This window comes from Macaca thibetana, chromosome 13, assembly GCF_024542745.1.
Source record: "Macaca thibetana thibetana isolate TM-01 chromosome 13, ASM2454274v1, whole genome shotgun sequence".
Classification (NCBI taxonomy): Eukaryota; Metazoa; Chordata; class Mammalia; order Primates; family Cercopithecidae; genus Macaca; species Macaca thibetana.
Genome location: NC_065590.1, coordinates 42,464,914 through 42,488,882, shown reverse-complemented (window position 1 = coordinate 42,488,882; position 23,969 = coordinate 42,464,914). Strand labels below are relative to the sequence as shown.

The 23,969-nt window shown below is 36.7% G+C and overlaps 1 protein-coding gene across 2 annotated transcripts in view; it reads left to right on the top strand.

Moving 5' to 3' along the window:
* Positions 1-23,969, top strand: part of AFTPH (aftiphilin) — a 69,696-nt gene that overhangs the window by 7,330 nt on the left and 38,397 nt on the right. For both annotated transcript variants that reach the window (XM_050754816.1, XM_050754815.1), the window contains exon 2: positions 19,860-21,826. In XM_050754816.1, coding sequence (XP_050610773.1) covers positions 19,892-21,826 — 1,935 coding nt within the window. In that variant the 5' untranslated portion in view covers positions 19,860-19,891. The remainder of the gene's footprint in view (positions 1-19,859; positions 21,827-23,969) is intronic.

Here is a 23,969-nt window from a genome sequence, read left to right as displayed (position 1 = left end):
GATACTTTGGGTTAAATAAAATTTCATCTGTTTCTTTTTAAATGTGGCTACTAGAAGATTTTTAATTGCATATATGGCTTTATTGTCAGTTGGCCACGCTGCTCTAGAAATTACACTTTTTATTTAGATAAAAAATATAAGATTAACTTCACTCTTATAGAAAGGAATACATAGATTTTTCTTAATTACATATTACATTTAAACCTCTCAATATATTTTCCATAGTATACATGGGTTGCACAGTAATTTTTCAAGTTACAAGTGTTTGATCACAAACTGTAACTTACTATGGTTCTTACGCTCTGAAAGAAATATGTGTAGGAGGACTTGAGGAAGGGTGTTAGGAAACTTACCTGAGGAATTGATCTCTCACCTAAAAATTGAAGGATGTGTGGGAATGTCTTAGGCACTGGGACTGTAAGTGCAAAGACCCCGTGGCACAAGGAAATGTTAATTATCTACCTTTCAAAAACCGAAAGAAGGCCTAGCCTAGAGCATTGAAAATGGGGGAAAGGAGGAGTAAGCCTGGAGAGAGAGGAATGGTTTAAAGTCTTTGTTAACTTTTTTTTTTTTTTTAAATCTTTATCACAAGAAGAGGATTGGCATGATCAGATTTGACTTTCAAAAAGATTACTTGGGTTGGGCGTGATCGAATACTACTTAGGGAGATTAGTTTAGATGATAATGGCATTTTGGACCAGAGTGGAGTCAGAGGTGAAAAGAGGTAGATATTCCAGAATTGAGGGATTTGTGAGGTGAAATCATTTGTTACAGATATTAAAGGATAAGGAGCTTTGTCAAAGGGGATCTTAAGTTTCTGGTATGGTAACTGGGTTAGAGAGCCCTGGAACATAACCAGCTTTCAGGAAAAAGCTTGAGCTCTGTTCTTGTTAAGCTCAGTTTGAGATCTTTGTGGAATCAAGTGGAGAGGTCTAAGCAGAGAGCTGGCTTGGCTAGGCTCTAAAGATGAATCTGAGAGTCCAAGAATATGGTAATTATTAATAAAAGCCTTAGGTAGATGAAATTGTTTTGGGAAAATTGAGTAAGGATGAAACCTAGATAAACTTATATTACTAATTTGAGTGTGTTTAATACCTATGGGAAAATTGGTTTATTTTGCAGCCTATTTTGTGTAAAAATGAAAGCAAGGAGTAAGATCAAATAAGTTTAAATACGTACTGTTTGACATATGTGTAATTAAGTAGATAATCTTACATAATGCTTATTTGATTCTTTGGAAACATTTACCTTTTTCCTGCAGCAGAAAATAAACTGGGCTTCCTAACTATCAAACAAGCTGAAGACAATTATTAATAGGTATTGCTGTTTTTGCTGTATTAATAGATCTAGGCCAGGTGTGGTGGCTCATGCCTGTAATCCCAGCACTTTGAGAGGCCAAGGTGGGTGGATTCCTTGAGCTCCGGAGTTTGAGACCAGCCTGGGCAACATGACAAAACCCCATCTCTACAAAAAATATAAAAAATTAGCCGGATATGTTGGCATGCACCTGTAGTCCCAGCTACTGGGGAATCTGAAACGAAAGGATCACTTGAGCTCAGGAGGTCGAGGTTGCAATGAACTGAGATCACACCACTACACTCCAGCCTGGGTAACAGAGTGAGTGAGATCCTGTTTCAAAAAAAAAAAAAAAAAAAATCTGAGGAAAACTTATATAATTATCTTCAAAAATATTGAAAAGGCATTTAAAAACCCATTTGTGATTTTTTAACAAAGCAACTTAAAATAAGAATTACTGAATAATTCTACAATACAATAAAAACATACACCTCAACTCAGAAATCAGTATCTTAATTAAGGGTGAATATTAGATTCCTACCTATCACCATTGTTATGAGACTTGGAAAGGAAAAGTCAGTCTACCCCAATTTGCTAGTGATGTGATAGTATACATAAACTTTTGTTTATGTAAATAATGCTTGCCAGTTAGACAGGGTGGAAGTGAAGACTACCATTTACATGAACAGAAAAAGGTAAAATACCTAACAATAAACTTGATAAATGTAAAAATTCTGTATTGCTAACAGATTCAATTTTTATGTTATATAAAATGAACAATTCTATATTTAGGTAATAAAAGTGATCCTGATGAATGAATTGCCACTTGTTATTCTTTAAATCATTTTAAGTGACATGTGATACTTTTCAAAGCAAAACTCCTAGGAGTAGGATTTTTAATATTTGCATACATTTTAGTGAGGCCAGAGTTTTTTAAATGGTCGAAATAAATAGTGTTTCTGCCTTAGCCACCCTCCCAAGTGAGTTTTTTGGTGTTTTCTTCTTGGTGATTGCTTAAGGTTTGTAGTATTTTCAGTTTCGCTGTGGTTTTTCATCTCTCATCTTGTTTATTGTGTGGATGCAAAAATGTTGACCTGGAGTATTTGCAGCTAAAATACTTCTGCTACAATGACACTCAAAATCTGAAGCATCGATTTATTTTCTTAAGGCTTTTGTTTTTAGTGGCTATTTATAAAAAGCAATGAACTTATTAAGAGATAATTTAACTATTTTTATACTGAATGCTTTTTATACTTTTTACTATTTTTGATAGTATCTTCATTCCTAAAAAAAATTGCTAAGAGATTCAGGTATCAAAAATTTGTATTTTCTCTCACCTAAAGCCCAAACAGAATATTTGAGTATTCATCACTTCATCACTTCTTTCTTCTTTTCCATATTTCAGATTCTGGGCCAGCAGATGGTAGTTTTCTGTCTCATTAGGTTTCATAAGTTTACACAAAGCACAGGGCAAGTGTTACATGTAAATAAAAAGTTCAGATTTTAATCAGATTAGCAGTGACCCTGGTTTCTGGAAGTAGGGAAGTTTTTGGTTGGTGCTGCTGTTCACATAAGCATTTCTTTGTGTTCATCTGCAAGTGAAACTGTGATTAATTCTTTAAGCTTGTTTTTTTTGTTTCTGAGAATTCCTTAACATTTAAATTATATACTAATTATAAGTGAAGCTTCAAAAAGGAATAAACAAATGATTTCATAAGCTTTCTAGCTAAGTAGAAAGTAGTAATATTTCCAAAGTGGAATTTCCCATATCTAGAGCTGTATCAAATACTTATGTATTGTTTCAAAAATTGTCACAGTGCTTAAACTTTGATCCTTTTAAGTAAATTTTTCAAGTTTCATTTTTAAGAAGAGTATTGAAGATTTAATATTGTGAACTCGTTTTTGAAATCTTAAAGATGTTAAGTTTCTTAGTGCTAGTCTCAGATAAATGTGTACAACACAACTTTAAAATATTTATACAACCAAATCATAAGAGAAAACATTTTTGTAGGAAAAAGTACTGTTGCAGTGATTTACCTATATCAATGAGTTTAGCAGTTCAGTTTAGAAACATTTAGGTCATCCCTGGAGGTATAAAGTCCAATGGCATTCCTATACTCTGGGAACTTAACACAAAGGTTCTCAACCTTAGCTATCCCATTTAGTATCAACTTCGAAACTTTGAAAAATATATAGATGTTTGGGTCTACCCATTCTATTAGAGAAAAAAGTTAATACAAAGCTAAGGTTGAAAACCTATTAGGGGAAAAAACCATGGAAACAAATGTGATTTGCTTTGTTAAATGTAATAGGAAGTAGATATAAAGGAGGATTAATTCAGACAGGAAACTTGATACAATGAAAAGAACACTGGTTTTGATGTTAGAGTCCCACTTTCCCTACTTATTCTTTGTGGGACCGTGAACAGATTATGTGACTTGTTTCTTCCTCTGTAAAATGGGTTTTTGTGATTAAACTGAATGTATGAATAAACTGGTGTACAAATAAGTACCTTGCACAGTACCTGTCACATAGTAACTTAGTAAGTATAGGTGATCTCGCTTCTCCAGACTTCATAGAAAACTTCACACTTGAATAGAATTTTGAAGGCTTAGTCAGTGGGTTCTCTGGACATATAAGAACAATACATACATTAGAAGAAATGACATGTGTGACAACTTAGAGGTAACAGTGCCAGTGGAGGATCCAGAGGTAATTTTGTCTGGCTGGAACAAAGAGGGAGTCTCTTAGCCACGTTGGCTAAGATACAGAGTTTTAAGCAGACTGCAGTAATCCTGGCCAAAAATAATGAGGCCCTGACAAGGTGTAGGTTGTGGGATGTTAAAACAAATACAGTAAGAGATGTTAAAGAGGTAGAAACTTGATTGATTTGATTTGTGGTAGAGGGGGAGCAGTCAGGGGTAACACTCAGATTTCTAGACTTAGAATTCAGAATATAGTGTAGGAGCAAGTGGTTTCTGTTTACCTTTTGAGTAGAGGTTGAATTCAGTCTTGGAACTGGGGAATATGGGATGTCTCTGAGACATCTAGGTAGAGAGATTTTTAAAAGGCATTTGGGTAGGTAGATCAGGAGGTCAGACATATAGATAAGGTTTGAGCATTATGAACAGATAAAAACAAAAGGGGGATGAGATTTCTCAGTGATAAGATATAGGGAAGTGGCTGGGCATGGTGGTTTATGCCTGTAATCCCAGCACTTATGGAGGCCAAAGTCGGTGGATCACCTGAGGTCAAGGAATTTGAGACCAGCCTGGCCAACATGGTGAAAACCCATCTCTACTAAAAATACAAAAATTAGATGGGAGTGGTAGCACACGCCTGTAATCCCAGCTACTGCTTGGGAGGTTGAGGTGGGAGAATCGCCTGAACCCAGGAGGCGGAGGTTGCAGTGATCGTGCCACTGCACTCCAGCCTGGGCGATAGAGCAGAGCAAGACTCCAGCTTTAAAAAAAAAAAAAATAGAAGCCAGGGCAATCAGATTCATTGACGGAGAAAGGATAGGATAAAAGGAGAATCAAAAGAGAATTGCCAGCAGGGTGTGGTGGCTCAAACCTGTAATCCCAGCACTTTGGGAGTCCAAGGTAAGTGAATTGCTTGAGCTCAGGAGGTTGAGACCAGCCTGGGCAACATGGCAAAACACTGTCTTTACAAAAAATTTAAAAATTAGCTGGGCATGGTGGTATACACCTATAGTCCCAGTTATTTGGGTGGCTGAAGTGGGAGGATTGCTTTAGCCCAGGAGGCAGAGGCTGCAGTGAGCCATGATTGCACCACTGCACTGCAGCCAGGGCAAAAGAAGGAGACTCTGTCTCAAAAAAAAAGAAGAATGCTTTTCAGAAATGCTTTTTCACTTAAAAATGTATTTTAGACACTTTCGCCTATTAGTAATATAGCTTTCTTTTTTTTAATGGCTGCACTTTTTATTTACCCACTTCTTTATTCATAGATTAAGTTTTCAGCTGCTTTTTAAAAAAATTGAACAAACAATACTGGAATTAATACTTTGTGGAAATATCTTTGTATATTTGCATGAATGCATCTGTAGAATACATCTTTGCAGATGAAATTGCTTAGTCAAAAGAATGGAAACAACAGACACCAGAGCCGCCTACTTGAAGGTGGAAGGAGGGAAGAGGGTGAGGATGGAAAAACTACCTGTCGGGTACTATACTTATTACTTAGGTGATGAAATAATTTATACACCAAGCCCCCGTGACACACAATTTACCTGTGTAACAGACCTGCCCGTGTACCCCTGAACGTAAAATAAAAGTTTAAAAAATTAAAAATTTAAAAAAGAACTCACTAAAATGTTTGATATGCTACTAAACTGCAATAGGGTGCGTGAGCCAATATATACTCCTACCAATAGTATCTTTTAGAGAACTTTTACATTGTAGATGCTGCCCCAGAAAAGTTAATGTTTGCAAACTTAAACAATTGCTAAATGCTTTCTGAAAGTGAAAATCGTTAAAATTTGCCAAAGTGTTCAAGTTTTATGTTATGTTTGTATTTTTTTAAAATATTATCCTTAAAGTAGCATGCTTCCTAGATTGAAGGTAGTATGAATTTGAAAAATAGTAATTTTCATTTATTACTTTTATGTAAAATTCTGTAAAGAGAAAACGAACACTTTTATTTTATCAAATACTTGGTTCATTGAAATAATGTAATTTAAGAATGCATTTTGTTTTTGTAAGCATCAAAATCAGGGAGGAATTCTTTGTTTTAAAAGAAGCCCTGTTCCCTCCTCTCATATGCTGGAAGTAATAAATAGATTTAGAGGAATTGGATCAAAAGGAAAGAATACTTTTTTATACTTTGTATTAAAACCTATTTCTGGTTTGTAAAATCAGTTTAAAGGGTCATGACCAGCTTTTAAGAAAAAATGAAATAGAACTAAAAATCAGAGTACATAGAGAGTAAGGGTAAATGCTGTTTGGCGAAATTTTTTTTTTTTTTAATGTATGTTGTGTCATCACATAAAATGTATTTCTTCTGTGAGTCACAGGAAAAATGTGTGAAAAATTCTGCTTTATATGACAGGCCAATTCTCCAGTTGTTTCTAACCAGATGTATTTGGTACATTGCAAATAATAAATGTTATATATTTTTTTCTTTTATCCTTTGGCCTTTCTACCTCTCAGGAAAAAGTAAAACTTTAAACCGAGTAGAAACACCATTTAAAAAGGTCAACCAGCTAGGAATTTGTTCACCATGGAATTCCTTCCATAGTTTTTGTGGGGTTACTAGTATCAGCAGACCCATTTGTGGCATTACCTGTATACACTCCACACGCATACACTCTTGAGCACTATTTTGGAATGTGTTTATATTTGATTTTTCAGGTATACAAAGTTTGTTTTATAATAATTCCCTGAAGAATATCATGTGTGCTATTATCTGTGGATCATTTATGACTGTCTTTAAGTTTGGTTAATTGTTTTGTTTCCTTCTGTCACTTCATTGCCTCCAGGTCATCTTTTTCTCTTAATTGATGGGTGGTAAGAAAACAAATTAAAGTAAAATTAATAGCACCTGGCAGAGACTTAATTTGTGCGGTAAATCTGCTGTTACATAGATCATATTTTAAGGCCAAATTTGTGAGTTGTAGATTATGTTGGACATTGTTGCTTACTTTCTTATTGGCTCAGATAATTGAATTCTAACTGCATTTGGTTGAAGTTTTATAACCTTTAGTAGATGCTTCTTTCTCTAAGAGGTGAATTGCTCTCATGGTGGGTGTTTGTGATGTAGAAAGCAGCACTGTTGGCCAGGCGCAGTGGCTCACGCCTGTAATCCCAGCACTTTGGGAGGCCAAGGTGGGCAGATCATGAGGTCAGGAGATCGAGACCATCCTGGCTAACACGGTGAAACCCATCTCTACTAAAAATAGAAAAAATTAGCCAGGCGTGGTGATGGGCGCCTGTAGTCCCAGCTACTCAGGAAGCTGAGGCAGAAGAATGACATGAACCTGGGAGGTGGAGCTTGCAGTGAGCTGAGATCTTGCCACTGCACTCCAGCCTGGGTGACAGAGGGAGACTCTGTCTCAAAAAAAAAAAAAAAAAGAAAGCAGCACTGTCAGAGGAATGGCAGCTGCCACAGCGTACATTTTTAGGTTACAGACTAAAGTATTTTTTTCATTTTGAAAGTCCACGCAGTAGTTTGTTATTTTGTTTTTCTGGGAATTTTTTTCTTAGAATACACTAGTCACTTGAGGTTTAACTTAGTCTTGACCAGAATGCTAATTTAAAACTTTACAGCAAGAAACTTATTTTGAAGCATGTCAGCTGTTCATGTCAGCTGATTGCAAAATCTTCTGTGGGAAATTTTTCATGTAGTGTTAAAGCAAGTCCTGGGGAGCGGAGAACAAGAAAAATTAGTTGGACTATCCAGAGTGTAGCATTATGCTCTGGCGACACTCGCTGACACCTCTGCTTATGCTGAGGAATTGTCTCAAATCAAAGCACATATTCATGATAGCAGGTCTGTTAAAAACTCACTACAAATTTTTGTCATTTAGCTAGGGTTTTTTTGCAGCTTGCATATAATGTACTGCCCCTCTTAACATACTTTCTCTTTAGGCATGTTGCAGCACAAATGAATGGGTTGTTTTCCCCACATTCATCACATTTCAGGCCAGCCTCCCTCAAATCCCACTTATTTACCTTGATTAAATTTGGATATTTCATAACTTATTTGGTAAAGCACTAAGAGACCAGAGGTGTGGTTATATAAATCTAATTGGAGTGTGGGTGAGTTGGAGCACAATTCAAGAGTGGTTAGGAGAATAAATGCCCCAGCAAGAATGGTGATAATATATTTAGTTCCTGCTGTGAGCCAGGCTCTGAGGATGCAGTGGTAAACAACAGAGGTCTATGCCTACACAACATTTACAGTCGTTTGAGCTCAAATAAAGTAACTCTTGAAAGAGCAGTTTCAGTAGAGTGGTAGCATGGAAGCCAGATTGTGTTGAGTTGAGAAGTGAGTGGGAAGTTAGGAAGTCGAGAGAGTGAATAGGCACGTCTCTTTCAAGAAGCTTGGTGGTGAGAAGGAGAAGAGCTAGGCCGCACAGAAGAGAGGAGGATTTTGTTTTGTTTTGTTCTGATTTGTTTTGAATTTGGAAGAGGCTGAACGTTTATAGGAAAGGATCAATAGTGATGGAAAAAATTTTAAAGCCCCTGAGCAAGCAATTGAGAAGAAAAACAGAAGGTCCAGGGATTATCTGTACGCAAGATTATGGATGTAAGCAAGATTTTAGTGAAGGGACATGAAATCAAGCAGTTTCTGCCTTTCAGATTCTATTTTCATTGCAGAGTTTAAGGGATATGAGAGTAGAGAATTAGAGTGACTAATTTATTCTGCATCTATATGATAGAAGCTGAGAGTCCTAGGGCAAAAAAATGTTTTCCAAGGGCTAATCCATCTATCCTCATGGCTGCTTCTATTTTGTTGCCCTTGTTATCAATAGTTATCCAATGTTATGTATTCAATTTTATGTTGAAGTACCTTTTGGGAAAAATAGCTAGTAAACTCTCAAATATGGTCAGCTGATATGAAGAGTTAAAGGTACAACAATCTCTAATATTTTTATCTTGTTTAATTTTTACATGAAACTATCCAAATGCAAATAAAATGTGTTGTTATGAATTTGTGTAGAAGGTTAAAATGTTCAGCAGAAGAAAAACTTTTTCATGGAAATTTTTGAAAACCGACTTCTCTCAAATAACTCATTGCTGTTTAACAAGGTGATAATCACTTGAAAAGTGAAAGTGTGTTGCTGCTCATGTAACTGACTTATATATATTTTTACTTTTATGGGTCAATTGTATTGACATCAAAACTAGAAAGACAAAATATTTTGTTATCACTATTGACAGTGTGGCTTTTTTAGGGTGATCAACTTCAGTATAAAGATATTTTGCTGCTCATTTTCATTGTTTGCTCATGTTTGGTACTATGTACACTAATACTGAAACAAGATATTTGCTGCTTGGCATTTTTGTTGGTTATACTGTACTTTCTCGTCTTGTAAAAATCTTTCTCCTTCCAAATTACTCAGCGGTTTCAGAAACCTTTTTCTGAACCACTCAGAAACCTTTTTGTGAGAATTTTTATAATTGTAATATTTGCTGTCAATCACGTCTAATATTTTAAGACATGTATAAAATATTTGATTAGCTTGTGATTAATTCATCACTTACTAGTTATGCTGCCTTGCAGGATTACTTAACCTCTTTGAGCTTTTATTTCTTCATCTTTAAAATGAAGCATTTCTACCTCATATGATAGTATGAGGAGATAATTGAGATAATTCACGAGTTCTCTTCATATAATATTGGCCCATAGTAAGCACTCAGTAAAAACACATGGAAGATACTATTTATTTAACAAATGTCATCTTAAATAATGTACATTATGCACTTGGTGACTTAGTGACATACAGTTGGTGTCTGATATCTTGGGTTTTTGTTTTTAGGTTGGCAAGTTAATTAGAGGCTCTCCTTGTATTTGTTAGTTTCTGTTGCGCTAATATGCTAAGAAAAAAAGAAAAAACACCCAAAAAGTAAAAACAATTATTTCTCTAGATTTTAAAATTTAGAGCCATGAAAACAACTGTGATATCATAGCATTCTAAATATATTGAAAACCAAAAAGTTAACTAAAACCCAAATCTTCATGTGGTTCAGAAGAAGGGCTCTTTTCTACTTCTTTATGACTCTCAAGCAGAAATGTAGGCTGGGCAAATTCATTGACAGTACATTTTGATATTACCTTAAAGTTTCCATAAGGATATTATAATAAAGGTTTTTAATAATTTGAACTACTCTACACCAGACAATACTTGTAATGTAAATTGATGTTGTTAATGCTTATATAATATTTTCATTCATTTTTCTAAAGAAAACACAGTTTTTCTTTTTTGTTTTTTCCTTTACTCACCCAAATGACTCATTATAAACTTTGGACATACTGTGGTAAAAAGCTGGTGATTATTTTTTGCCATCCATTAAATATACTTTGCTAATGTCGTTGATACTATTGAAGTCATTAGCATATTTCAGATACAGTTGTTTTTCTTCTCCCTTTTCTTATCATCATCCTTCTTTCTACAATATCTTCTCCTTCACCCTCCATCCTAGTCCCTATAAAAATAAGTTGAGAGTGAAGGGCCCTGGGTGAAGCTGGATTGTATAATCTAGGTCAGTTTATCTGTGCTTGGAAGATGATGTGCACATTGATACAGCTGAGCTGATACCCTGTAAAGGATGGGAGTTTCTCCCAGTTGAGCAGTGTGTGCTGTACGTTTTTAGCTTGTCTGGAAGGAACTCTCGATGTTTGATTCTGGAAAGATTGCTAGAGGACCTCTTACTTAGAGACACTCTGCCCGCCTCAAATGTGAGCCCATGGACCTTTAGGGTGCATGATACTGTGTGTGGATGATAGGGGGTAGGAGGGTACCAGGGATTAACTACGCCTTAGAGGAATATGTAGGGAATACCCTATGTATTTCCCACATACGATGAATCCTTTCCATCCCAACCAAGCATCTTCTAAATTCTTGTGGTTGTTCATCTAACCAAATAGGAGCTACAGGCAGTTTACTTCAAGATACCAGTGAGACCTTCTGAGTTACATTTTTCTATTTCACTTCAAAACTTCCATCTTTTAACAGACTAGTAACTGGACCCTCGAGTTTGTTTAGAGGTTATGATCTCAGTCCTTCAACCTTGGGCTTCAGATTTAGTTTGTTATCAGCACCCCCCACCCCCCATGCCCCCAAGCCTATGAAATTATGTAGTTATATAAGTCAAGTTTTATATTTTCTAGGGATTAGTTATAAAAATTGGCAATAAAGTTAACTTCAATAAAGTCAATGTATCTTTAGTGTGGTTATGAATATTTTTCTTAAGTGACTTATTCTTTGAGTGACCTTTTAAAATATAGAGTCATATGAATGTTTGTGCCAATTAAGCAAACATTGACTTAGATTTTGTTACAGATAGATTATTATTTTAGCCACAGAGTTGGTCAAAGTTAAAATATAATGGTAGTTGATCATTTACTTAGTGCACAGAATGTGCCAGGTACTGAAGGTCTGGTATAGTTTTAGTACGTATTATCAAACAGTTTTCTAAGTATCTGTACCAGTTTATACTTCCACCAGTAAAGTGTGGGAATCACAGTTTCTCCATATCCTTACCAAAAGTGGCTATGGAGAGAACAATTTTATTTTAGTCATTCTGGTAGATGTATAGTGGTATCTTATTGTTGTTTTAATGTGCATTTTTCCCTGATGATTTTTTATATGCTGTTGGCTATTTGGATATCCTCTCTTGTGAAATACCTGTTCAGATATTTTGGCCATTTTTCTGTTGGATTGTTTCACATGGATTTGTAGGAATTCTTTACATATTCTGGATATGAGTTCTTTGACAGTTACATGTGTTGCACATATCTTCTCCCAGGCAATGGCTTTCTTGGTTTTTCACTCTCTGGTATTCTTTTGATGAACGGAAGTTTTAAATTTGAATGCAGTCCAATATATCAATCTTTTCTATAGTCAGTGTTTCTGTTTCTTGTTTAAAACATTTATACCTTTCCTAAGGTCATACAAATAATCTCTTCTGTTATCTTCTAGAAGGCTGATTGCTTTACCTTTCACATTTAGGCCCATGATCTGTCTATCTGGACCTTATTTCTGTGTAAGACGTTAGAATCAAAGATTTTTTTCTTGCCTGTGTAGATATCCAGTTAATCTAGCATCATTTGTTGAAAAGTCTATCCTTTCCCCTCCACACTGTAGTGGCGTCTGTATCACAAGACCATGGGACTTTAAACCAAGTCTTGATATCAGGTAGTTTAAGTCTTCCAACTTTGTTTTTCTTGAGAAACTATTTTTAAATGGCCAAATAGTCTCAGACAGTTGTTGGCCCCATTCCTTTCTTCCTTCTGCCTTCTCAAGCCCATTTGCCTTTTGACCCCAGAGCTTACAACTTACAGACTCATCATCTCTTCTCTTCCATGACCATTTCAGACTAGAGGCTAGAATTCCATAAGCAAGTGCAGCTTCTCCTTTGGTGGAAGATTAATACAGAATCACCTTCACCTGTTGTATGCCCTGCCATCCTGGCTACTAATTTGACTCGGGGCTTAGGTTCCACTGCTGATTGCTATTGGGCTTCTGGACTATTTCCCTGACCCCTTTATATTGGACCTTCTATGCCGGAATTCCCAAACCCAAAACCCTCTGATTTTCCTGGTTTGTAGCCCTGAAAGTCGGCTTCAGTTTGCACTTTTATTATTTTTATTCACCTATATTGTCCCCTAATCTCCTTATAAGGATGTGATTTCTCATAGACAAATCTCCAAAGTACAGGAAGCCCACCCCAAATTCTCTATGCTCTAACTACTAGGATATCTTGTTTGCTACCCAATTATGAGACCCTCCTGTCAACTGTGTTTGTATACGGTGGCTTGCAAGACAATAGCTGCATTATTTATTTGCTCCCCTCTAACAGGTCTTAGAATAAGTAGACATAAAAATGGCAAGTTACACACAAGCACGCACGCTTGTTTGTACAGGTTATAAAGAAATTAGATGACTAATTGGGACTCCTTGTGGTGTGGATGGAGAAAGTAGTCCATTAAGAAGGATGAAGAAACATTTATTCAGTTTGTTGTGTGCCAGACACAGTACTAAAGTAGCTCATCTATCCTTTTTTTCTCCTATTAAGTAGGAACAGCTATTTAAAGCCCATATTTTATGTGTTAAAAGTGGATTATATAAATGAAACTTTATTTGTAAATTCATTATACAAGTAATACTTCAATTAACATGAAGCTTCTTTTAAGTAGCGTTGGCCTAGACACAGAGGAATTTTCTGGAAAGTTTTGAGCCTCCCCTACACTGACTGGTTTGAGGACACTTAGAAGCAATGGCACTCTCTTAGGTTTCTAAAGGGTAAGTTGAGTCAGAGCCAAGACCTGCTACAGGGGAACATGGAGCAGCCCAAGTTCTCACCATCAATAGGTGACCCCCCTTTTGAGAAATATGAAAATGTTTTTACTCTAGAAGGCCAATAAAGCCTGTCTCACCTATAATGGAAAATAGAGTACCTTGCAAAGGTATGACAGAAAGAAAAACTTTCAGAGTTGTTGCTTTGGTTACAAAGTTTCTGATTCATATCTTTGTATTTGCATTAACGTCAGAGTTTGGAATAGGTTGTGAACCAATACATTATTTCATTTTTAAACAGTAAAAGTTTTGGAAAAAAGCAATAGGTTAATCACAGATTAGGCTAGAAAAAAAAAGCCATCACACATAGTTCTTTGAAAGTAAGGTATTATGGGCATGTAAAATGGTACAGCCACTCTGGAAAAGAGTTTGGCAGTTTTTTACATAACTAGACATATACTTACCATGATACCCAGCAGTCACACTCTTGAGCATTTATCCCAGATAAATGAAAACTTACATGTCCAGAAAAACCTGTACATAGATGTTCCTAGCATCCTTATTATACATACTATTTATATATACTATTTATACTATTAGTGTATATGTATGTACACACACACTATACATATGCAATTTATAATAGTAAAATACTGGAAACAACCAAAATGTCCTTCAGCAGGTGAACAGTTGAACAAACAAACTGGTATATCTGTACAATGGAATGCCACCAGCAATAAAAAAAAAGACTAGACGGGTGGATCACGAGGTCAGGAGATCGAGACCATCCTGGCTAACACGGTGAAACCCCGTCTCTACTAAAAAATACAAAAAAAAAAAAACTAGCCGGGCGTGGTGGCGGGCGCCTATAGTCCCAGGTATTCGGGAGGCTGAGGCAGGAGAATGGCACGAACCCGGGAAGCGGAGCTTGCAGTGAGCTGAGATCCGGCCACTGCACTCCAGCCTGGGCGACAGAGCAAGACTCCGTCTCAAAAAAAAGGCCTAACCTATTGTTACATGTAGCAACCAGAATGGACCTCAAGGGCATTACACTGAGTGAAAAAAATTCAACCTCAAAGGGTTGCATACCTTATTACTCTATTTACATAATACTCTTGAAATGACAAAACTGTGGCCATGGAGAACAGATTAGTGGTTGCAAGGAACAGGAATGGAGGTGGAGTGGGGGCAGTTCTGTGTCTTGATAGTGGCGGTAGTTACACAAATCTGAATAGAGGATAAAATTGAACAGAACTATACACAAACACAAATGCAAGTTCTTTTTTTTTTTTTAAATGAGATGGAGTCTTGCTCTGTTGCCCAGGCTGGAGTGCAGTGGCATGATTTCAGCTCACTGCAACCTCTGCCTCCCGGGTTCAAGCAATTCTCCTGCCTCAGCCTCCCAAGTAGCTGGGATTACAGGCACCCGTCACCACGCCCGGCTAATTTTTGTATTTTTAGTAGAGATGGGTTTCACCATGTTGGCCAGGCTGGTCTCAAACTCCTGACCTCAAGTGATTCTCCTACCTCGGCCTCCCAAAGTGCTGGGATTACAGGCATGTGTCACCACACCCAGCCTTTTTTTTTTTTAATGGTAAAAATTGAACAAAGTCTGTGAACAATAATGTTAACAGTAATGTACCAACATTGTCATGGTAAATTTTATATTATGTATATTTTACCACAGTTTTTTAAGAGGTGTTATTGTATAAGTAACACATTTATTCTAAAATACACATATTTAAATGCAGGCATATAAATCTCTTTGATTGCTTTCTTTTTTTCCATTTTGAAACAATCACAAACATAAAAAGTTGCAACGTGAATACAAATAACTTTTTTTTCGGAACAATTTAAGACTGCCAGCCTGATGTCCCATCACTACCAAATAGTTTAGTGTGTATCTCCTACAACCAAGAACATTCTCATGCATGACTACAATACTAGCATCACAAGGCTGGGCGAGGTGGCTCATGCCTGTAATCCCAGCACTTTGGGAGGCCGAGGCAGGCAGATCACAAGGTCAGGAGATCGAGACCATCCTGGCTAACACAGTGAAACCCCGTGTCTACTAAAAAAAAAAAAAAAAAAAAAAAATTAGCCGGGTGTGGTGGCAGGTGCCTGTAGTCCCCGCTACTTGGGAGGCTGAGGCAGGAGAATGGTGTGAACCCAGGAGGCGGAGCTTGCAGTGAGCCGAGATTACGCCACTGCACTCCAGCCTGGGTGACAGAGCTAGACTCCGTCTCAAATACATACATACATACATACATACATACGTACATACATACTACCGTCACAATCAAGAAATTAACATTGATATATTGCTGCTATAGTGAATCTTTTGGACCCTGTTAAAGTAGATGATTCACAATCATCCCAGTAACAACCTTTTTAGAAAGGAGATCAAGTGCTGCATTTACTTCTCATGTCTCTTTATTCTTCTTCAATCTGAAACAAGTTTTCAGTCTTTCTTTGGCTTTCATGAGCTTAATACTTTTGAAGATTACAGGCCAGTAATTTTGTAGGCTCTCTCTCAGTTTGAATTTCCCTGAAATTTCCTCCTGAAGTCAGTTGTATTTTTGACAGGATATCCTAGAAGTGACCGTGTATTCTCATTGCATCTCATCAGATGGTGCATGATTTCAATGTTCCCATTACTGATAGTGTTCATGTTGATCACCTGATCAAGGTAGTGTCAGGCTTCACAGTGTAAGCTTATACTTTTTCCCTTTGTAGTTAAGTATATTGTGGGGAAGTACTTTGAAACTATGGAAATACCCAGTTCCTCGTCTAACTTTCAGTTTATTTACTTACATGTTTATATCTGTGAGGACTCAGTTTATTATTGTATTGATTGGGTTATAATCCATTATCATCTTTATTCAGGTGCTCAAATTGTTCCTGATTTAGTTAGTAACAGCCCCTTAAAGCTAGCTTTTGTATCGTATCCTTTTGACATGTCACTATCTTTACTAATGCTTTTAAATTTTATTTTTACTTACTTTTTTTTGAGATAGGGTCTCACTGTCACCCAGGCTGGAGCAGTACAGTGGTGTGATCAGAGCTCACTGCAGCCTTGACTTCCTGGACCCAAGCAATCCTCCCGCCTTAGCCTCCCAAGTAGCTGGACTACAGGTGCATGCCACCATGCCTGGCTAATATTTTGTACTTTTTGTAGAGACATGGTTACATCATGTTGCCTAAGGCTGGTCTTGATCGAACTCCTGGGCTCAAGTAATTCACCCGCCTCAGCCTCCCAAAATGCTGGGATTACAGGTGTGAGCCACTGCACCCGGCTGCTTTTAAACTTTAGAAAAAGGAATCCTATAGTTAATGGCTGTGTAATATGCTGTTGTAGGGATATAGCATAACTTGCTTAAATAATCTCTTTGCAGCATTTTGTTTTAGATTTCTTTAAAAAGAGTTTGCATAGTACAACCATATTGCCTTCTGGAAGGCTTGTAACAGTTTACACTCACAAGCAATGTGCATGTGTGCAAGGGTTGCTATCCCCACATTCTCATTAACAATTGCAAAGTGATTTTAAATAATAGGAATTTCATAATTAGAGGGACATAGTTAGAGGTCACTAAGCATTAGAAGGGGTTATCAGGACACTAGGCAAGGGAAGAAAATAGGATTTATGTGTATCTTGTACTTTTTTTTTTCTATTTAAATCAGCAGCAGGAAAGAAGAGTATGGCAGAGCAAAGCAGTTGTTTTCTTCTTTATGGTTCTAATTTCGTAAGAAAGATAATTTGAAGTAGATATATTACAATGGAGCCTTTTCGTTTTCTTGTGACTTGCTCATTTCTTCCTGGTAACTCTCAGTGACTGACCAATCATTAACCTCAAAGATCCTTTTCAAAATTCTGAAGCCATTCTCCACTAAGCAGCTGTCTGAATGAACTTTGGGAAAGTTGCTCACTAGTTGGCTTCATTTTCCTTACCTCTAAATTAAACTGTGTGGTTTCTACAGTACCTTCACTCTAAAACTGGAAGATCTTAGGAAATTTTATTCTGAGAGAAGGCTAGCTTGCAAAACTGGTTGAATTTTCTAGTAAACATTTTCTTCATGTATCTAACTGGGCAACTGTGAGTTGTAAGAATTATCTGTTTATTATTTATGGGCTGGGTTTATTCTAGGACTTTGGCTGTTAGTCCTCCGTTTGCTTTCTTTTTTTTTTTTTTTTTTTTTGAAACTGAGTCTCACTCTGTCACTCGGGCTGGAGTGCTGTGGCATGATCTCACCTCATTGCAACCTCCACCTCCCACTTCCCGGGTTCAAGTGATTCTCCTGCCTCAGCCTCCCGAGTAGCTGGTATTACAGATGTGCACCACCATGCCCAGCTAAGTTTTTTTTTAGTGGAGATGGGGTTTCACCATGTTGGCCAGACTGGTCTCGAACCCCTGACCTCAAGCGATCCACCCACCTCAGCCTCCCAAAGTGCTGGGATTATAGGTAGTCCCTTTACGTCTAATGTTAAATCTGACTTGTGGAACTTTTGACTCCTTAGCACAGAGGAATAGAATAACTCAGGTTTCATTTAAGAATTAAATACATTAGGCTGGGCGCGGTGGCTCACGCCTGTAATCCCAGCACTTTGGGAGGTCGAGGTGGGCAGATCATGAGGTCAGAAGATCAAGACCATCCTGGCTAACACGGTGAAACCCCATTTCTACTAAAAATACAGGAAAAAAAAATTAGGCAGGTGCGGTGGCGGGTGCCTGTAGTCCCAGCTACCTGGGAGGCTGAGGCAGGAGAATGGCATGAACCTGGGAGGCAGAGCTTGCAGTGAGCCGAGATCATGCCACTGCACTCCAGCCTGGGCAACAGAGTGAGACTCTGTCTCAAAAAAAAAAAAAAAAAAAATTAAATATATTGAAAAGAAGCTATTATAAATTAATTAGTATGGGAAGGATTATTCAACAAAAGGGATTAAGACCATTGCTTGGCTGTTTAGAAAAAAAAAATTCACCTTACATTTTTGCTTTACATCATACACCGAAATAAATTCTAAATGTGTTAAAATTAAATGTTTTTTTAAACCCTAAAAGTAGAAGAAAATAAAAGTGAATATTTATTAAATTTTATATGATAGTGAAATAATGAAGAAAGTTGCATAAAACTTTCTTCATCTTCCTGAAAAGATCAATTGGTTTGACTTCCTAAAATTAACTTGGGAAAACAGCTTGGCAGTTTCTTATAAAGTTGAGCGTGCTACATGACCCAGTATTCACACTCCTGGGTTTATATATTTTAGAGAAATGAAAACTTGGGTTCACATAGTAATCTGTACATGAATGTTCATAGCAGTTTTATTTGTAATAGAAAAATACTGGAAACAACCCACATAACCTATATGGAGTGAATGGGTAGACAACCTGTGGTATATCTGTACAATAGAACACTAGTTAGCAATGAAAAGGAGTCAGACCCAGGAGTGGTGGTGTGCACCTGTAGTCTCAGCTACCCAGGATGCTGAGACAGGAGGATTGCTCAGCCCAGGAAACCAGCCTGGGCAACATAGTGAAACCCTGTCTCTAAAATAAAGAAAAAGAAAAGGAATGAACTGTTGACACATGCAGCAACATGGATAGCTCTCAAGGGCATTAGGCTGAGGGAAAAAGCCAGCTTCAAAGGGTTATGTATTTTGTGATTCTATTCATATAACATTCTTGATGTAACAAATTATAATGATGTAGAATAGATCAAGGATTAGGGTTTAGGGAAGAGTGTGACTATTAAGGGGTAACATGAGGGAGTTTTTTTGTGTTGATAGAATAGTTCTTATCCTGATTGTAGTGATGGTCACTCTAATGTAATCCACACACATAAAATTTTTAGAACTGTATACACACACACACACACACACACACACAACTGGTGAAATCCAAACAAGGTCTGTACCTGAGTTAATAGTTGTACTGATGTCAGTTTCCTGGTTTGACCATGTGTTATGCTTATTGCTGTATTACCACTGGGAGAAGCTGAGTGGAATATACACAAAAATGCTTTTATTTCCAACTTGTTTTGAGTCTTAAACTATTTCAAATTTTTAAATTATTTAAAAATTAACTTGGGTCAGAAATAAACATTGAAAAGCCAAATGAAGAAAATATTTGTAACAATTATTAGAAAATTTTTATGCCTTTTATTTATTAATATAAAGAACTCATACAAATCCATAAGGCAAGCACTGAATCCTTAATGAATTGAAGGGGAACTTAACAGAATAAGCATGTACCCAGGAGAAAATTTTGTAGGTGTACTTTTGTAAGTGTATATTCAGAATTATCTGGAATCCCCACAATCAGTCAGTGTGCCGCCAGTGCTCTTGGTAACATGTCGTCTAAGAGAACTTTTTTTTTTCCAGTATATTATAGCTGTGTAAAGTAATTTCACCCAAGAGAAAAATAGATTAAAAGATACAAAACATTATGCAGGAAATGGTCAAGGAAAAAAGGAGACAAAAGAGAGCACTGTAAATTTGCATTGTTTTAAAGTAGCTTTGAGAGAATTTTGAAAGATCTTGTTCTATGTAATCTGTCCCCTCCAAAAAAAAATTTTTTTTTTTTTACAGGTGTAAATTAATTATTTGAAAGCAACTGAACAATGGAGCCAGACATCATTCGAATGTACTCTTCATCCCCCCCACCACTAGACAATGGAGCAGAGGATGATGACGATGATGAATTTGGGGAATTTGGCGGGTTTTCAGAAGTTAGCCCTTCTGGTGTAGGGTTTGTTGATTTCGATACAGCAGATTATACTCGTCCCAAGGAAGAGTTTGTACCTTCAAACCATTTTATGCCAATTCATGAATTCTCAGAAAATGCAGATAGCCTTACAAGCTTTAAGTCCATTAAAAATGGTAATGATAAGGACATCACTGCTGAACTTTCTGCTCCTGTGAAAGGACAGTCTGATGTTTTACTTTCTACCACCAGCAGAGAAATAATTTCATCTAAAACATTAGATACTTCCATTGATGGCATGGAAAGTCCAGGAAATTTAAATAAAGTAGTGGAGCAGAGACAGAATGTTGGAACACTTGAAAGTTTCTCTCCAGGAGATTTTAGAACTAATATGAATGTTGTTCATCAAAACAAGCAGTTAGAGAGCTGCAATGGTGAAAAGCCTCCTTGTCTGGAGATTCTAACAAATGGGTTTGCAGTGTTAGAAACTGTAAATCCTCAGGGAACAGATGATCTGGACAATGTAGCTGATTCAAAGGGATGGAAGCCTCTTAGCACTCATAGCACTGAGTATAATTTAGACTCTGTACCTAGTCCTGCTGAGGAATTTGCAGATTTTGCCACATTTTCCAAAAAGGAAAGGATACAACTAGAAGAAATAGAATGTGCAATTTTAAATAATAGAGAAGCACTAACCATTCGGGAAAACAATAAAATTAATAGAGTCAATGAACTGAATTCTGTAAAAGAAGTGTCTTTGGGTAGAAGCTTGGATAACAAAGGAGACACTGATGGAGAGGATCAGGTTTGTGTTTCAGAAATAAGCATAGTGACTAACAGAGGTTTCAGTGTTGAAAAACAAGGCCCTCCAACACTGCAACAGGATGAATTTTTACAGTCAAGTGTTCAGTCAAAGGCTTGGAGTTTGGTAGACTCAGCTGATAATTCAGAAGCCATTAAGAGAGAACAACGTAAAACTGAAGAAGAACTTGACTTACTTACTTCTAAATGTGCTCACCTATGCATGGATTCTGTTAAAACTTCGGATGATGAAGTCGGTTCTTCCAAAGAAGAAAGTAGTAAGTTTACTAATTTCCAAAGCCCAAACATTGACCCCACAGAAGAAAATGATTTGGATGATTCTGTAAGTGTAAAAAATGGTGATAGTAGTAATGAGTTTGTGACTTGCAATGATACCAATGAAGATGATTTTGGTGATTTTGGTGACTTTGGCACTGCCAGTGGCTCAACTCCACCTTTTGTTACTGGTACTCAAGATTCAATGAGTGATGCCACTTTTGAAGAGTCTTCAGAGCACTTTCCACATTTTAGTGAACCAGGTGATGACTTTGGAGAATTTGGGGATATAAATGCTGTTTCTTGCCAAGAGGAGACAATATTAACAAAATCAGACCTAAAACAAACTTCTGATAATTTATCAGAAGAATGTCAATTGGCAAGAAAATCTAGTGGAACAGGCACTGAACCTGTTTCAAAACTTAAAAATGGGCAAGAAGGTGAGTTTGGACATTTTGATTCTGTGCCAAATATTCAGGATGACTGCAATGGTTTTCAAGACTCTGATGATTTTGCAGACTTCAGTTCAGCTGGTCCTAGCCAAGTTGTAGATTGGAATGCTTTTGAGGATGAACAAAAAGATAGTTGTTCTTGGGCTGCTTTTGGAGACCAGCAGGCTACTGAATCTCATCATCGAAAGGAAGCCTGGCAGTCACATAGGACAGATGAAAATATTGATACTCCAGAAACCCCCAAAATGCACAGTGTACCTTCAGCAACTTCCAAAGGAGCAGTTGCTAGTGGCCATTTACAGGAATCAGCCACTTCAGTTCAGGTATTTACTAATTTTCTCTAGTTTGTATGACGTAATAATTGTTGTGGAGGCTTCTAATTTCAGCTTTTCAAGAAATGTTTTTTCAACTGAGTACCTGTTGAAGAAGTCTTGTTATGTTGTATAATGCCTGTCTGATTTGTGGGTTGGTTACATTTTTCACAACCCTTTGGGAAACTAATAATAGTCCTATAGTAAAGCACAATAAGATTTTTCTTTATCTCAATGAGTTTCATTAATATTTACAGATATTCATCAACTTGGATTTTTTAGTGACTATAAATACCATTTATGTTAAAAAAAAAAAAAAAGCCCACACTTATTAGCTAATTAATGGTTCCAGTAAATCCTTCAGTATTGCCCTTTACAGTGATTTTAAAAGAAGGTTAAACTGAGATTTAGATTTTTTTTTTTTTTAAGCTTAAGAAAAAAAATGTTAATTTTGTCCATCAAAGACCTAGGAAATTCAAGTACGGTTTTGATTCCAGGAGAGAACAAGCAGAATTTGAAACCTCATTCTGTGCCAAAGGCTATAGTGAATTGAAGAATAGAAAAACAACTAGAAAAAAGCAAATTTTTCTTTTTCCTCATAATTTAGCAGCTACTAAAAGACTTGGGGTGAGGGTATGAGATGAATTAAGGTCTAGTCCTAAAATAAGAAACAACTATAGGTTCACTTATTGTAGTTGTATTTATTTGCCTATACTTTCTTATAAATGTACCTGTTAGCTCTTCCTAGAGAGTAGGTGTGTCAGGGAGAATATTTTTACCCCTTAGCTCCTATACATTATCCTTTTTTGATTCAGACTCTTTCAGAAAAGATTCATTAAGATTCACTTTGACCTAAAGTAGCCCCTAGAGGTGTAGCTTGATATCTCGGTTGTTCCCCAGTCCGGAGTTGTACCCTGTGCTAAATTTTACCTTTTTTCAACTCCAGGGGTGTGGAAGAGGGCACTCCCTTGAATGTCACTGCCTTATACTGACAATTGATATATGTAACTAACACCTGATCCACAAGCTTATTTTAAATATGCCATTAATAAACTCAGAATCTACAAACTTTATCCAGTTATCTTTTGCTAGGAAAACCATTTTCAATTGGAAATCTTTCCAAAGTCTTTGTAATTGAAATAGTTATACTTCATTGCCTTGATAACTTTGACACAGTAAGATATTAGAGAAACTATGGTATTACCAGTTGGTGTGCATAGCTAATCGCTTTTTAGTTGGCTTTTGTGTCTGGGTAGTTTAATTTGCTAATTCAATTATTACATGGTTTGACTAATGTGTATTATTCCTAATGAGTAATTCATTATTTAGGCAGAACCTTGCCATTTTAAACAAGAAGTGAACTCATTAGTTCTAATTATGATGCTAAATGAGAACTGTTGCTTTTGACCTAACCCTTTCCCTATTTAGTTTCATCTCACTAGAGGATAGGGTGACACTGGTATTGGATGATCTTGAATTTGTAGCCTTAGAACTTTTAACATCATCAGATAATGCATTTTTAAAAGTGTGACCACTTCAAGTAGGAATTTCTTGCATCATACAAGTTGATTGAAGTTATTTATGTATAATTTGATAACTGGATGTAGGAGATAATAAAGCATGTGGGCTTCATGAAATCTGACAGATCTGAGTTTGAATCTTGACCCAGCCTCTTAAAAAGCCTTATAATTTTGGATAGGTTACTTCTGAACTCAGCTGTATATACAAAGAAGATAATATCTACTTCAGAGAACTTTTGTGAAGATAAAAGGAAATTTTTAAATGAGTGAAGAAATCAATCTGCTAGAAAATAAGAATTTTATAGTATGATTCTATTTTTTTATAAAAAATAAAACAGAAACTGTATAGATGTGGCAAGTTACATTAAGAGTTTCTGAGGCCAGGCACAGTGGCTCATGCCTATAATCACAGCACTTTAGGAGGCCGAAGTGGGTGGATCACTTGAGGTCAGGAGTTCTAGCCCTGCCTGGCCAACATGGTGAGACCCTGTCTCTACTAAAAATTGGAAAATTAGCTAGGCGTGGTGGCATGCATCTGTAATCCCAGCTACTCAGGAGGCTGAGACAGGAGAATAACTTGAACCCAGCAGGTGGAGGCTGCAGTGAGCCGAGATCATGCCACTGCATTTCAGCCT